Raw genomic sequence first — 17,584 nt, 5'->3', positions numbered from 1 at the left:
TTTTTATTGTATTCCATTGTTTGTTACAATCTTGCAAGTCTGCACTGTTTGCCCTTTCCATAAAGAGGCAACAATACCAAACACATTAGCTATTTGCTTTGCGTGATGTATGACTGTATTTTGTGTGCATTTGGTCGTATGAATATTCCCGCAGCCCTCTGCAGTTCGCCCTGCCTGCACGGAAGCACCTGCGTGGGTCGGGACACCTGCTCATGTCCCTATGGCTTCGTAGGGCCCAGATGTGAAACCAGTGAGTCTTGATAAATCACTTTCTCCTGGGTTTGCATGTGTAAATATGAAACGTTAGCTCTTACACCCCCAGTGGTCACATCAGGTATTGCATGTTTTGATTTGATTTACACAGTGGTGTGCAACCGTCACTGTCAAAATGGAGGGAAGTGTGCATCGCCGGATGAGTGCGAATGTCTGGCGGGGTGGGCGGGACCATCATGTGAGACAGGTGAGTGTGTGTGGTTGGCTCCCAGTGGGACCAATCTCTTCTTACCAAATCCATCATATGTGTGAGTGCGGTTTCCAGGTGGCATTTAGCTGATGTATAGCCTCTCTCTGTTCATTTTTCTTTTCGTCCTGTTGGCTCAGAGAAAACACCAGCTATTATTACAGCCTGATGATAACTTCCATTCGTCCACCCGTGAAGATCAATTACTATCAGTTGAACAGAGAGCATTTAAAAAAAGTCAAGAGTTACAAATCTAGTCATTATTTGAATTAGTTACATATTACGAAAAACCAGTACCTTAACTCAGAATGCTCAAACAAAATAATAAGCCACTAAATGCTGTGCGCTACATCGATTTTACCACCATTAAGGAGGGTTGTTAAGCAAGACAACAAGATAATAGAAAGAGATGTACACATGTAGTACTCATTCAGCTTCAGATATTCTACTAATAAAAACACTACTCAAATATTGTAATTTGATTTTCCTTTGTTCCTTTGCCTGCTGTGAGCAACAATGAAATTGCTTCTCTCACCTAAATTTTGCCATTACAACTTGTTATTGTCATGTATCCACATATTTTGTCATTGTGTCATTCTTTAATCTAGACGTTTATGCATAGTGCTTTTTTTTTTCATAAGAAAAACAGGTTCAAAGGTTGTTCAAGTTAGCTTATTTTGAAACCATTATAAGTGTGCCATTTGTAAAAACCCAATGGGTTATACAGTAAATTTCACACGAGTGTTATATTATTTTATTTACTAAAATACTACATTTCAAGTAATCGATTACTCATTTTTGTATGTATTAGATTAGAGTACTCGACTACAATATTACTCTAAATGCTCATCCCTAATAATAAATAGCAATATTTACCTGCATATGTTCTAACAAAAATACGTGAAAAATGCCACACATGATCTTCGATCATTTTTGAGTGATGACGCAAATTTGTTGAATTACAGTTGTAAATCGATTCATTGACACAAACCATTTTAATGAATTCACATTAAAAAAAAAACTGTAGAAGTTTGGATGGGTTTCCATCTAAATGTTTTGCATTTAAGCGCATTTCTAAAAATTCGAACCTAAAAAAATGCAAAACTTTGCACGTTTCCATCCACTATGTCACACACATTATCTTGAAGGAGTCCGTCTTGTCATGATGGAGCAGCTGAATGACCACGTTGCTTTGGTGAAAGTTATATTTGATACAATGAATGTGTGTTATATCTCATATAATGAGGGCTAAAATGGCTGTTATGGCCATAGCCTCCATACACATGGGAGTGCACGTGCTCAAAACTGTTGTGTCGTATTGTGAGAACCCACTTTAACGACCAGCTGTGGGTTAAACACTTCCAAACGTCAGGGGCTATGTTTGAAGAATTGCTTTGTTGTGAGGAGTGGAAACACATGCACAAATAGTAAAGGCACGGTCACACATACCTTCACACTGCGAAATTCCAGGGGTGAAATCAGTCATCTCAATGGGAATTTGCGTGATAGACAACAGTGGCGATAAATTTACCCTAGCGGATTTCGCGTGGCGTTCAAGTTTGATGAACTTTGACAGGCGAATATCGGCGCGTTGACCAATGGGAAGTTGGTTTTTCAGTGACCTCTCTGTGGGTGGTGCTTCGTACACAGCTGCACTGAAAAGTCACATTGGACAAGGATATAAATTTAGCGGTGAATTTCTGTTTAACTTAAGTCTCACAAAAGTATAGAGTACATCATTAAAAAGAGGCTGCTTGACAAATATATTTTTGCTGGTTCACACGTGCTCAATGTCTGCCCACGGCATCTTCGTCTGCAGAATTTCGCTGTACGATGGTATCTGTGACCACGCCGTAAAAACACGCCATTGTTTTGTGATGTTTCCATCACCTTGATGCGCATTTTGACTTACGCGAAACTCTAGAAAATCCACCTCAGCGCATAAACTTTTAAGCATATTTAGAGTGTACAAGTGCATATCAAAAATTTCCATTTGGGTTTTCTTAAGCGCAAATTTAAAATTCACATGGAAATAGTTGGATGGAAACCCAGCAACTATTTAAACATCTGTCTTAACTATCTCATCCCATTTTGCTTACATGTGAAGGAAATTTTCTCTCAGCTAATGCTTTACGTTATACAGGAAACTTTCTAACAGGGAAAATTTCGAAAATATTTATAAAAACAAAATTACCAACAAGGCCCAAACTATGCAGTTCAGTTGCTAGTTATTTAACAGATATAATAATTAACACAACCAAAATTGTAGAAAACTTTCAAGTAAAGGTAAAAGATCAATCTAAGGACAAAACAAATTAGGGGTGGATAAAAATATAGATTTTCCGATGCATAGCAATCTTCATTTGAATGATCTCGAAATTGATTCTTAAATCCCAAGATCGATCTTTTACTCTATGCGCAGCCCCCCACTACAATGAGAGAAAATCACTCGCATTTGCAACTAAATTTCACGCTATGCGACTAAAAATGTGCTATACTGTATATTTGGCAACTGGCTGGTAAATGTTCAGATTTCACTCACCAGTGATTGTGTAGTATAGTGGTGGAATATTCAGCAGCAAGATCCTTTCACTGTGTGTTGAGAGTAAAATTTATTCTGTGTAATGTGTGTGTGTCCAAAGAAGAGATCCACACAATCCATTTGTCATTGAATAACGTCTCTTTTAATACCCTTTCTGTTCTCTACAGTCAGTTGTTGATCAAAAGCAACAAAAAAGAAACATTTAATTCTAATCACACGTAGGACAGATGAGATAAAGCCATTTGAGTCTCTCTTGTTAACATGCGCTCATTTACAGACGCTTAATGTTTTCTTAAAGAGACGGTACCGGTTTTCAGCACGTTCAACACAACAATGTAAATACTTGTAGATAGTAAAAATTATGCAATTAAACAATAAACATGTAATAAAATATAATATATGGAAAATATCATATTTATTGATTGAATACATGGATTTGTTTATTTTTAAAAAGCTAAAATGTGACCAAAATGATGAACAAACTAATAAAATATAATTAGTCAAATTAATATTTTCTTAATGTACCTAGTTAGAAGATCCCCTGTATAATTAATTGAATTAGCTGGTAGAGAATTTCTTTCATATGTAAGCAAAAAAGACATTATAACTAAAATATACTCATATAAATTGATATCAAATCGAAATTGAATCGAAAACTTGTTAATTGGAATTTAACTGAAAAATCTGTATCAATACCCAGCCTTATTAAGAATCGTTATCGGGATTGTTCAAATGGAGAACGCAATTAATCGGAAAATTAATATTTTTACCCAGCCCTAATTGTGACAATGTGTACAAAAGAACAGAAATATTTTTTTTTTAATGAACCAATTTCAAAATATTTGAAAAAGAGCTTGGAAACTAACAATAACTTGCTATTTTATCCACAATATGATTTATAGCAAGCCAGTTTTAGTCTCTTCGAATACCTACTGGTAATTAAGTGTTTTTCATGTGTACAACAGTGATTGTGATTTCACAAAACATTTTAACAGACAGCATTAAACTGCTTGTCTTTCCTTTTCATTCTTTATTTGATTAATGCATCTATCTCCAGCTCAGTGTGACCCTGTGTGTCTCAATGGTGGGACCTGCATTCGTCCGAATTCCTGCACCTGCCAGCACGGCTTCTATGGGGCTCAGTGTCAAAACGGTAACAGCATTTCTTTTTGATTCAACTTTTCCTGATGCAGGCCTTTGCGATTTTATGTTTGCTTCAAGAGGATTCCATTTCGTAAGAGCTTTAGGGTAAAACTTATCTATAAATTATTGCCGACATATCCAAACTTTGAAACGATAAAATAGAACAGATCTACAACACCATTTCAAACATGTTATAACCCCAGAATCAGAGGCCGAGGGCGTTTGATGTGTATATATTGATTCCTCTATAGAAGCTTCATGTAGTGAGGAATGATTCACATAATGGTTTAAAACAGTCGCTTGGTAAAGATGTTCTTGATAATAGGCAAAGCTTCAAGGTTGGGTGAAATGTAAGAGCTTTTAGAGTACGTTTTCACACTTGTGTCAGATTTGCTGTTGTTGATTTAACCTCAGGACAGTTTGATGTATTCATCATCAGTTCCAAGAACATAAGCCTGATCTTCATTCATCAAACGTCTTATTTACCTCCCTTTACTTCTCTTTGTCAATCTCGATTTTTTTCCCAGCTGTGTGCAGTCCACCCTGCAAAAATGGAGGTCATTGTGTGCGTAACAACATCTGCTCATGTGCGAACGGATATTCTGGCCCACGTTGTGAGAAAAGTAAGTGACACAAATGTGTCTTCCTCCTCATTACCTTCCTCACACGTGAGAATATTCCCATTAAAATTACATCGAAGAACTCCTGATAATGTCTTTGTGGTTTTAAATTCAAATAATAATTTCGACAATGTATTTGTATTTTTATATATATATACAGTACTGTGCAAAAGTTTTAGGCACTTAAGATGTCTCACAAAAGCATTTGTCTTAAGATGGTTATTTATATCTTCAGCTTTAGTGTGTCAATAGGAAATATACATTTTAGACTCCCAAACATTACTTTTGCAAATAGAAAGATTAGAATAGAAGAACAGGGAGCCCTGCAACAGATGTCATGGCCCCCACAAAGCCCCCCACTGAACTTCGAGTCAGTCTGGGATTACATGAAGAGACAGAAGTAATTGAGACAGCCTAAATAAATAAAAGAACTGTGGCGAATTCTCCAAGAAGCTTGGAACATCCTATCTGCCAACAACAAAGAAAAACTGTGTCCAGGTGAACCTAGGAGAATTGGGGCTGTTTTAAAGGCAAAGGTGGTCACACTGAATATTGATTTAGCTTTTTTTATGTTTACTGGACTGTGTATGATGTTAATTGATAAATGAAAACTATTTATGGCATTATTTTTGAAGACATCCTCATGATCATTTTTCATAAGTGCCTAAAACTTTTGCACAGTACTGTATAATAAATATATATTTTTATTTATTATTATTATTTTAATAATTTAATAATTTATAATTATTATAATAATTTCATTATACATTTAGTATGTTAATTTTTATATTATATTATTACTACTATTACTATTATTTTCTTATTTTATGATTATTATGTATCTATTTTATGAACATATTTTATTTTACTTTTTGCTTATTTTTGATCATTATTTGTATTATATTATTATCATTATTATTATCTATTAATGGATTATGGTTTATTAATGGATTTTTGTATACATTTTTATAAATATTCTTCCTATTATATTAATTTATTAAATTGATACTATTTTTTATCATTTTTTTAATATTAATTATTATTATTTATTGCTTGTATTATTTTATGATCATTATTTTTTTATAAATATTTATACATATTTTTCCTATTTTGATATACATTTATTAAACTGATAAAAAATTTCAAATATGAATGGTCAACTTTTGTTACTGTTGTCACAGCTGTAATCAATATTTCAGCCACATCTTTACATAACAAGACAATTAAACTAAAATCGATCAAAATTGGTTAATTTGGTTGCAGGAAAATTATGTTATTTTACCCTCCTGGTTTGAGTAAATTCAAACTCCCACTTTCTCCATTTTTCCATAGGTGTGTGTGAGCCAGTGTGCATGAATGAAGGAAGATGTGTTGGACCAGATGTGTGCGACTGCGCATCAGGATGGAAGGGAAAGAGATGTGATCAACGTGAGTATAAATCTCATGTAATCCATTTGATCATGGGAAAAGCCCCTTAAGTCACATATGTGTGTACCTCATGGACACCTATGTGTATGCTGGCATACAAGTATGAAAAATGCCAGTGTTAACACATGGGAGGCATCAGTCTCAGTGTTGCAGGGTCATATCATTTTCTCCGTTACTCCAAGCACAAAGCAGTTTCCCAGATGATTCCATCAGATACATGCCTAAACAATGAGGCCATAAAAATGTCCATTTAGACTTGTAAACTTCAACTTAAAATCTTGTACATTGTTATTCAGAATATAATAAGTAAAAAAAAAAATATTTCCATCAACCGAAAGGTCCTACTACTTATAGTCCGAAGCAACCTATCTATATAATTTATACATAATTGATGTCATTGGGTCAAACACACTGCACACCAAAACAGATAAAAAACAGAACAAAAGTCATAGAGACAGTATTAGCATGTTTATGTAGCCTATTCAGAGTATTTTGCCTGTACAAAGTATTTCATGCAAGCAGTTCTTCTGTCCACCATAACGTTTTTGCGCTAACAAACAAAATAACTCTAAAACCACTGTCACCCACGACTCCTGTTTCAATTGTTTTCTCACACCCCTAGTAAAAACATTCATTTAGTGAACTGGACAATTAGTGCTCTCGATTAAAACGAGCCCAAATACAAGGTGATACAATGTGTGGATCTTTAGGTAATGTTTGCGGAGTGACTTGCTTAGCAGCTGACAGGAAGTCCCGACTCCTGGGTCCTAATGCCTGCCCTTCTATCAATATCAATACGACTCTTTTTTTTATTTTATTTTTTTATTATTATTATTTCCAGGAAAATATGGTAACTTGTTTTTAAAGTTAAAGTGTGTAATTTCAGCACCACCGAACGGAGTTGCAAAAATAAGCACTTTTTTCAAACAGCTTTCCCAAATACTCCCTAGCCTTCCATTGAACGAACAAAGAGAATCTCGCCCCCAACTCACACCACTGGTTGAGTCAGTGTTGTTGTGTCAGGCTGGACGGGGCACTCAAACAGAGAAATTTTTATAGCTCCACAGTGTTTATAGTTTTCAATGAAATCAACCTACAAATTGGAACTTATAACAACTTATAGTTGTCTCTACATATTAAGCTGGGATAGGAGAAAGTATTTTAGCATCAAAAAAGTTACACACTTCAGCTTTATATATAAAAAAAAACACACTTTGGACTAATTTCTCCATTTTCTCTTTTCCAGCTGTGTGTCTGCAGAAGTGTTTAAACGGAGGTGAATGTGTGGGTCCGAGCACCTGCCACTGCAGCCCCGGCTGGAAGGGGACTCTTTGCCAAATACGTAAGTGATTCCCATCCAAACAACGGAAATGTAATCCTTCACCATAACAACACTGTGGCTAACCTCAAACCTCCAAGGCACTCTTTGTCAGTAAAACAATCTAAATTGCATCTCTCTGTTGTGGTTGTTGGTGATAAGCTTTGGTGACAGCAGGAGTTGGCAGGAGAGCAAGAATTCGGTTTACTGCTGTCTGAAAGTAAAGTGCTTTGGCTGATGTTCTCATGAGGGTAGTGGTTTGGGATCTGTTTGAAATGGATTTTCCTTGAGCTTGACCCAATTATTAAAGGTTAGCTCAAAAATTACAATGCCAACAGTGGTATGTTTACATGTGCAGTTATAATCAAGCTACAGCAGATTTTTTGCATAGTCGAGCTACATTCTTCATCCGACACAGTGTAATTGAATATTTGAAGAAAGGATGAAAAATACACTGGGTTAAATACTAGAGATGTGCACGAGTAATCGACTAATCAAGTAATCGTTCTGCACCAGCTAGTCGACTATTTTAAACACTACTCGATTATCGCAAATCGATTTTTTTTTTGTTGCGCATTTGCATGCTGTGGGCAACGCTGAATTATCCTGTTCTTTCCCTCTGGATCTCTCACCAGATCTTGCAGTTACAATTTAGTCCACTGGGGGAGTGTTGTGGATGTGTTTTGTCGAGGTGCTGGATGAGAGTAGGACACAGTGGCATCTTTGTGTGCTTTCAAGCAAAGCCAAGTGTGGCAATACTTGTAACATTTTGATTCTTAGTGAATTCTACTCTGTTGGTTTTCAGTATTTTATTGGAGTCATGCCAACCAATGGACAAGGATCGGTTTTTATGGTGTAAAGTAAATGCGAAGCGGTATGAGAAACTCTGAAGCTTATCAGACTTGTGCGTTAATTATCTGAACACAGGCAGAGGGAATTTTATAAAAGCCTAAAAAGCCAACTTTTACCACTTGTTTTTTCTGAATAACAACATGTAAAATTATAAAAATGTGATAGCCTTTTTATGTAGACTTGGAGCTTATATATGTGCACAACCCTAATGCCGTCAGTATTGGTTTCTATGTAAGCTCCAGGTGAGTGCAATTGTTTGATTTTTAAATCTATTTTTTTATTTCTTATTAATGCATATTTTTCATTTCATTTTTTTCCCAAAAGATAAGCAAAGTTTGTAAAAGTAGCGTATTTTGAAACCGTTCTTCATAGCGTTTTGAATGAAACAAAATATACATTTCATATAAGTGTAATACTTGATATTTTGATCTGACATTTTCATTTACGAGTAATCGATTACTGGTTTTTTGTGGGTTGGAGTAATCGACTACAAAATTACTTGAAAATGCCCATCCCTAATAAATACATGTTGTGTGACACCTCTGTCTTATAGAGCATGCGCACAACGCCGAAGCCAATTGTGGGCCGATTAATGTGTATATGTGCTGGACAAAGCCAAGCTACAATTGCATTATCTATGTCTGTTAGTCCACCTTCGTAAAAATCAGACTGGTACGAATTCAGTCGGACTAAAGCATTTACATGTTTGTTTTTATGAGACAAATTATTGTTTTAGTCAGACTGAAATTGAACCTTTAAAGTGCATGTAAACATACTTTCAGACGTTGAACTTGCTTCCTATGGCACCATATTAGAATGGATGCAGACAAAAAAGATTTTTGAGAGCTACAGCGGAGGGCAGCTTTTTAAATTGAAAAGTTTAAATTGCATTTGCCATCAATTTATATTTGTATAATGTTCTAAATCTATTATCTAAAAGGCCTGATTCTGAGCTTGATATTATGCGAGTGGATGAATGGCTTCAATTGTCGCCAAATTGCCAATATGTACAGTATTTGTTTATAATGACATGATGTTTTCCAGCAATCTGTGAACAGAGGTGTTTGTATGGAAGTCGGTGTGTCAGACCCAACGTGTGCTCTTGCCGAGCTGGATACACGGGCACACTGTGCTCTAGAAAGGTAGGTAACAACAACCCACACATATCTGGGCTACAGAGTGATTCCTGAATACACTGATCATAACATAAAATGTCTTGCAAGTGATTCTACAATGCCCTTTTAGAATTCAACCAAAGATGCTCAAACGCATACAATGAATATGAACTAGTTTTCTTTGCATTATTTGAGGTCTGAAAACACTGCATATTTTTTGTTAGTTTGACCAGTTGTCATTTTCTGCAAATAAATGCTCTAAATGACAATATTGTTATTTGGGAGAAATGTTGTCAGTACTTTATAGAATAAAACAAAAATGTTCATTTTACTCAAACACATGCCTATTAAATTGTAAATCCAGAGAAACTGATAATTTTGCAGTGGTCTCTTAATCCAGAGATGAATATATGTTAGTTTCAGTAATGAGAATTGTGGAGTAAAATGTGTGTAACTGTCATAAAAATGTCAAAATGTGAAAATAAAAATCATAATGTTTCTAAAATATGATAATGACTACTAATGACTTCCTTTTGTGTTTCATGGAAGAGGAAAAAAAATTGGGTTTGGAACAATATGAGGTTGAATAAATGATAACAGAATTTTAATTTTTGGGTCCGTGGTCAACAAACACAAACAAAAAATGTATTCACATTTTCTGTATTATTTTACAGCTTACTGCCCAGAGAGGATGAGGATCCCACATGATGTGTCAATACTGCACTGAGGACACTGGGCTCATATTTCACTACTTATTAAACTGACAGGGTTACAGTCTCTGTTACAATTTGTAAATATCATATCTGAAGATATTAATTTATGTTTAAGGTATAATATAAAGATTTTTTTACTTTCCTTTAAACTCTATTACTGTATTTGTGACAATCCAAAACAAAATAAATGGCTGTGTATTTTACGAATCTGACGTATATTTTCTTGATTTTTAGAAAACCTTCATGAAGTATTTCCTACAGAATCAGGGTCAGAAATTAATGGGAGAAAAATTGCAAATGTGGGGGCAAAAAATTTTTTATTCATAACATCTGATATATTGATTATTTTTATTGTATTTTAGGACTGGATATACAGTATATACAGTATTACTGCATGAATCATAGGATTAATTACTCAGATTGTTTATTGTTAATAAATTTGTTAAACTGGAGTATTTCACATTATTATTATTTTTTTATATATATACAATTAGAGAACATATGTCTTTTATGGTAAAAATTCCTTAGAAAATTAATTATCTGGAGCCACTATTGGCCTTTAATGGAAAAGTTAATGTCTGACATTTATATATTCTGTGGTGGGGCGTGGGCGAGGGCGTGCACCAGCTTGTGAATGGAGAGTGAGATTGGGAGGTAAGAATGGAGAGGGTCATCACCTGTCATTGATTGTCTCTAACAGCTGTTTAGACCAGGACTGCCCTGCCCTATGTCCTGCTGGTCAAGATGGGACCCCTAGACAATCCAGAGGCCTTCTTGGAGCTCTTTGAGCAAATGGCGGGGGCTTACAGTTGGCCAAGCACCCAGTGGGCGGTCCGCCTATTACCACTGCCATCCGGGGAGGCCCAACTCGTGGTGCATCACCAGCTAAGAACCTACTGGTGTACGCGGATTTGAAGAAGACCATCCTGCAACGGGTTTGCCTTTGCCCAGCAGCTCCAGGACGCCTACCAGAGGTGGTTGCTGACTGAGCAACGCAACGTCGGGACTGTGATCGATCTGGTGGTACTGGAACAGTTTATTGCTCGACTTCCGAGGGGAAAGGCAGAGTGGGTCCACTGCCATCGCCCGGTGTTGCTCCAAATGGCCATCCAGCTGGCAGAGGACCACATGGCGGCGTATTCGGCAGCCGGCGAGCCCCGAGATCCTTCTCTTACTCTTTCTCTCCTGTCTCCCCATATTCTATTCCCTTACATCTCTCCTGTTCCTCCTCTTCGGAAACGGGGGGTTTCTCCTCCCAAACCGGCTCCCTGGCTTCGGGGACTGCACTACCCGCCAGTTTCCCCTGCCCCTCCCCACTCTCACTCCCAGGTTGGTGAACCTGCGGGTGCGGGCGTGAAGTCTGGGCCTGTCTGCTGGAGCTGCGGGGAGCCCGGTCATTTCCGGGACCAATGCCCGGTGATGGAGGTGGGGATTGGTTCGTGTCCCCAACACGCTGCAGGATTCCCCAGGGGGATTTCCCTCTGGAGTAGAGACGAGACCTTTATACATGCCTTCGACCAAGTGAAAGTGATTGATTGTCAATGTCTTCAGCTAGACATTGCACTCTCATATCTGTATTTTTCTATTATAAATGATTGGTTGCAGGATGCTCAGACAAAAGAGGATACAACCCAGTTGTTGATACCGAAGAGCCATTGGGAAATGCTATTCCAGATGGCTCATCATAATGCGATTGCGGGTCACTTAGGGCAAGAAAAAACACTTAACCATCTAATGGCCCCTTTCTATTGGCCGGGCATTCACGGGGATGTTTGCAAGTGGTGTGCGGTATGCCGTGAATGTCAGCTGGTGAATCCGCTTGCCACCCCAAGAGCGCCTTTGCACCCGCTTCCTTTGATCAAGGTCCCCTTCGAAAGAATTGGCATGGACCTCGTCGGGCTATTAGAGCAGATAGCACGCAGGCATCTTTTTGTGTTGGTTCTGGTGGACTACACAACACGATATCCAGAAGCAGTGCCTCTGCGCATCATTTCAGCACGTAATGTTGCGGAAGCACTCTTCAGAATCATCTCCTGAGCGGGGATTCCGAAAGAAATCTTCACGGATCACGGCACAAACCCACAAACGGATGGCTTGTTCAAACGGTTCCACACATTGGGCCAACTATCACAGGAGAATTTGCTACAGGCTCAAGAATGTCAGTCCCAGCTGTATAACGGGAGCTCGGCTATGGGAATTTATACAGGGAGATAAAGTTCTTGTTTTGCTAGGAAAAAAGAAAACTATATGTAACAATATAATGCTTTAACATTTTCCAAACAAAGCCTTCCACAAGAAATGCACTAAAATAGCACCAATCTGAGTAACATTAAAAGTTTCCCAAAGTCTAAGAGGGAGGTTGATTAATTGAAAGAACTAGTCTTCCCATTGGTTGCATATTCATTGCAATGTGCATTAAATCTCTTAAACTCTCATCCTCCACAATATTAATCTGCCAGTAGACTGTGGCTATCCGCTTTGTTACAGCAATCGTGAAGCCGCGTTCCTGATTTGCGTCAGAGCATCAACGTCAGTGTCAAGCTTTGAACTCACCATGAAAATCGCTTCCAGACAAAAATGTCTCATTCTGTGTTTTGATGATAGTTAAGACTTGACTTGCTTCTGTGGTAATTAAAATGTGCCTTACAAGTCCCATCTGGGCTTGTTGTGTACATTTATACAGCACTAAGAGCTCCTTTCTCCATCATTTTATCACTGACAGGGAAGCGCTGTCAGAGATTCTTTTATTTACTGAGATAACAACCTCTGCAGCTCTATCATAGGAAATTATTACGACAGTTCCGCCCATAGAATGTAAATAGGACCGCCGTGTTATTCTATTTTATGCTAAGCTTGTAGCTACATCTTGGTAGAAGGGCTCTGGCGTTGTGTCTGTTTGTGAAGTGTGCATCAGTGTAATGACTCTGGGCGGACACATCACAAAGTTTCCGCCCTTCACACCAGTGTTGATGCCGTATTAATGGTAAATGAGTTAATCGTGATTAAGAAAAATTAACATGTTTAACTTTTTTAATTAATTGCATGTGTTAATGCATTAATTCTGACAGCTCTATTATTTTTATAATAATAGTGCCCCCCCACGAGCCTGGTATAAGTATAGTTCAATTACAAAACCTGTCATAATTACTAAAAAAGAGGTTGACAGAAAGATCTAATGCAATATCTTGAGATAATATATGCAGTATGAGGGCTTTATTAATAATCTTAGAGTTCCAGTCATTTTTGACCGGGAACACAAAGTGACATAACACAAGGGTTTAAAGTCAAAATATTGTTTGCTTTATTTCCACATCATTGAACACAGCCTTATCATTGGCCTACTTCCATCTGCGCTATTTTTAATTGTTTGTCTATGTACTCATGTGTCAGACGAACAATTTTGGACTGTCTCACTTTGGTTGCGTTGCGTTTCACTAGTTTTCAGTGTCTCTAGTCATTGGTCTGATGGTAGGAACATTCCTTATTACATTATTTTAATATTTCTTTTGACGTGCAATAGAGTGCAGCAGTCTGGTTCCAGAAGTAAAAATCCCATTCATTTATCCCATAGACTAATTGATTTTCAACAATAACTTTTAAACCTTTAAAGACAGACCTACTGTGAGCTACAAGGTTGTTCATCGATTGTATATGCTTCCGTTGAAGCCATCCCTCCGTGTTATTTCAACTTCATTGTTTAAAAATCATGTTTGATAGTGGAATTCATGGTAAACAACTACATAATCCATGGTCCGGCAGAGAAAGATCCACCAATCAGAGAACCGCGGCCAACAAAACCCGCGAAAACGTGCTTTGGAGCAACCACCCACTCCCATGACGCACTGTAAATTACATAATCTCCCTTAAACTACTTATCTATTTATACATATCGGAATATTTTGCAATAAACGCAAAATATATTGTTTCTGTACTTATCAACAATCTAAAATCAATAGTTTTATATATTCCCATCCTTTTCTATTCAATGACATCATTTGCAATGCTTTATGGGATTGTAGTTTGTGCCCTTGTGAAAGATGGTAAGTACACAGCCTTGTACCTTTGTCTTTATATCTGATTTTCAAAAACTTTTTTGCCTCAAAATAAAGTTTGTGCTGTTGTGATTCTCCTCGGAGCTGGTTGGTTTGGTTCATAGATTACAACTCTTTAATGAAGGATTTTATAAAAAGTCTATGGAAGAAATGAATGGGGAAAATACTTCTGGAACCCAGACGGCTTAAAAAGTGGGCTGGCTTTGTTGCACTCTATTGCATTTGGTGACACTATTGGTGCAGAAATTAGTTGAATGCACAAAATGGAGAATAACAGAAAAAACGATTTCTCTTGTTATTCAACCCAAGCCACAGACAATTTAGCATCCTGTGCCATCCTTCCTCCAACTACATGACTTGAAACTCTGAAATCTCTCAGAGGACGTCCCCTTTAATGTGACTGGAATGCTAAAAAAAACCACGTAAACTTGCTGTTTGTGTCACGCTTTGTGCAGCGAGCTGTGGCTGCAGTTTTGGAATGTAATTTTCAACAATGTAATGGAAAAAAAACATATTTTTTTTTACTGTAATGCGAAAAAAAACCTCACTGTACAAAAGTACCTAAAAAACTCACTGCATTGTGAAATTTTGTTTTATTCAATGCATAAAGAACAGTTGTAGTACAATAGTTAGTATACATTTGTATTCAAGGTACTATTTGTTGTACTGAATTTTATAGTTTGTTGATTTTAAATGGGAACGAGTCCAGTCTGAATTTTTTATCATTTAACTTTCAGCATATTGCTGGCAGTCTGTTCTGTGGATCTTGTATACAGAACTAATTAAAAAGTGACCTTGAGTATGGAATTTACAGTCATATCTTAGTAAGTCTTCAATGTTTTAATTCTCCCCTGGGTATGTATCCAATTTGAGATTAATCAGTCTTATGCATAAATCATACGCTTCATTTTATAGTTCATTATAATGTTAATACATAAGTTGAAGTCAGAAGTTTACATACACTTAGGTTGAAGTCATTAAAACATTAAAGTCATAAATTTTTTAACCACTCCACAGATTTAATATTAGCAAACTATTGTTTGGGAAGTCGCTTAGGACATTTACTTTGTGCATGACAAGTCATTTTTCCAACAATTGTTTACAGACAGATTGTTTCACTTTTAATTGACTATATCACAATTCCAATGGGTCAGAAGTTTACATACACTAAGTTAATTGTGCCTTTAAGCAGCTTGGAAAATTCCAGAAAATGATGTCAAGCCTTTAGACAATTAGCCAATTAGCTTCTGATAGGAGGTGTACTGAATTGGAGGTGTACCTGTGGATGTATTTCAAACTCAGTGCCTCTTTGCTTGACATCATGAGGAAATCAAAAGAAATCAGCCAAGACCTCAGGAAAAAACATTGTGGACCTCCACAAGTCTGGATCATCCTTGGGAGCAATTTCCAAATGCCTGAAGGTACCACGTTCATCTGTACAAACAATAGTATGCAAGTATAAACACCATGGGACCACACAGCCATCATAGCGCTCAGGAAGGAGACGCATTCTGTCTTCTAGAGATGAACGTAGTTTGGTGCGAAAAGTGCAAATCAATCCTAGAACAGCAAAGGACCTTATGAAGATGCTGGAGGAAACAGGTAGACAAGTATCTATATCCACAGTAAAACGAGTTCTATGTCGACATAACCTGAAACGCTGCTCAGCAAGGAAGAAGCCACTGCTCCAAAACTGCCATAAAAAAGCCAGACTACAGTTTGCAAGTGCACATGGGGACAAAGATATTCCTTTTTGAAGAAATATCCTCTGGTCTAATGAAACAAAAATTGAACTTTTTGGCCATAATGAACATTGTTATGTTTGGAGGAAAAAGGGTGAGGCTTGCAAGCCAAAGAACATCTGTGAAGCATGGGGGTGGCAGCATCATGTTGTGGGGGTGCAGGAGGGACTGGTGCACTTCACAAAATAGATGGCATAATGAGGAATGAAAATGATGTGGATATATTGAAGCAACATCTCAAGACATCAGCCAGGAAGTTAAAGCTCGGTCGCAAATGAGTCTTCCAAATAGACAATGACCTCAAGCATACCTCCAAAGTTGTGGCAAAATGGCTTTGACAACAAAGTCAAGGTATTGTAGTGGCCATCACAAAGCCCTGACCTCAATCTGATAGAAAATTTGTGGGCAGAACTGAAAAAGCATGTGCGAGCAAGGAGGCCTACAAACCTGATTAAGGTACACCAGTTCTGTCAGGAGGAATGGGCCAAAATTCCAGCAACTTATTTTGAGAAGCTTGTGGAAGGCTACCCAAAACATTTGACCCAAGTTAAACAATTTAAAGGTAATGCTACCAAATACTAACAAAGTGTATGTACATTTCTGACCCACTGGGAATGTAATGACAGAAATAAAAGCTGAAATAAATAATTCTCTCTACAATTATTCTGACATTTCACATTCTTAAAATAAAGTAGTGATCCTAACTGACCTAAGACAGGGAATGTTTTCTACGATTAAACGTCAGGAATTGTGAAAAACTGAGTTTAAATGTATTTGGCTAAGGTGTATGTAAACTTCTGACTTCAACTGTATATTTTGATTTAAAACCAGAAAATGAAGAGACTGACATTGGTTTGGTTTATACTTATCGGATAGTTCTAACTCTCAGTTCTGACTGGCACAGCCGATTTCAAAGCAATTGTAAAATGACAAACACGTGGTGTGGCTAATAAACTACATTACTTTTCAGAACATTATTTTAACCTTTATTATTTATGCAAAATAATTTTAGTGTAATTTTCATATAACTGTGTATTTTTTCATATTGCTTTTTCCACCTTTTATAAAAGCAATGAGCCTAGAAATGCCATTTGTTATAGTGATTTAAGGTTAAGGTAGAACCACTGTGAAACACTGCCTGTCGTGCCTTGTTGCTTTAATAATCAGATATGTGTCTTATCTTTTAGCATATGCAGCCCAAGGCAACAGAGGAAGCCGCATACTGCATCTGCATTCGTACCTTCATCAGGGTTGTTATTTAACACATTGAGATGTGTTAACCATGGTGAGGAGAATGATGACAGGTTTCTAACATCTTTTGTTCAAGCTTTGAACCTCACCCCAAGTGTTATAATTAGCCCTGATGGGGATTGTCCAGTTAATGCTATCTTCTCAAAACAAAATGAATGTTTAGCTTGTATAGAGGCATTTGATTGATATCTTGTTTAAACTTGCCATGATCAATGAGACGAGCCATATTAGCTATCTACAAATATATAAAGATATTTAATTATAGACCTGTAAGAGGCTTAACCTATAGTTAGGGAGCGCTATTAAATAATGCAACCGTGACCCAAGACTAATACTGTATGACTCAAC

General features: G+C 37.1%; 1 protein-coding gene across 1 annotated transcript in view; it reads left to right on the top strand.

Annotated features, from left to right (window-relative positions):
* Nucleotides 1-10,491, top strand: part of LOC127437999 (von Willebrand factor D and EGF domain-containing protein-like) — an 86,649-nt gene extending 76,158 nt beyond the window's left edge. Inside the window, exons 25-32 of the mRNA XM_051693206.1 lie at nucleotides 155-250; nucleotides 365-460; nucleotides 4,060-4,155; nucleotides 4,673-4,768; nucleotides 6,098-6,193; nucleotides 7,440-7,535; nucleotides 9,408-9,505; nucleotides 10,153-10,491. Of these exons, the coding sequence (XP_051549166.1) occupies nucleotides 155-250; nucleotides 365-460; nucleotides 4,060-4,155; nucleotides 4,673-4,768; nucleotides 6,098-6,193; nucleotides 7,440-7,535; nucleotides 9,408-9,505; nucleotides 10,153-10,173 (695 nt within the window). The 3' untranslated portion in view covers nucleotides 10,174-10,491. The remainder of the gene's footprint in view (nucleotides 1-154; nucleotides 251-364; nucleotides 461-4,059; nucleotides 4,156-4,672; nucleotides 4,769-6,097; nucleotides 6,194-7,439; nucleotides 7,536-9,407; nucleotides 9,506-10,152) is intronic.
* The last annotated feature ends 7,093 nt before the right edge of the window (nucleotides 10,492-17,584 follow it).

Source organism: Myxocyprinus asiaticus, chromosome 49 (assembly GCF_019703515.2).
Source record: "Myxocyprinus asiaticus isolate MX2 ecotype Aquarium Trade chromosome 49, UBuf_Myxa_2, whole genome shotgun sequence".
In the NCBI taxonomy this organism is placed as follows: Eukaryota; Metazoa; Chordata; class Actinopteri; order Cypriniformes; family Catostomidae; genus Myxocyprinus; species Myxocyprinus asiaticus.
The sequence above is the reverse complement of the archived record's forward strand: the minus strand, read 5'-3'. Positions and strand labels throughout refer to the sequence as shown.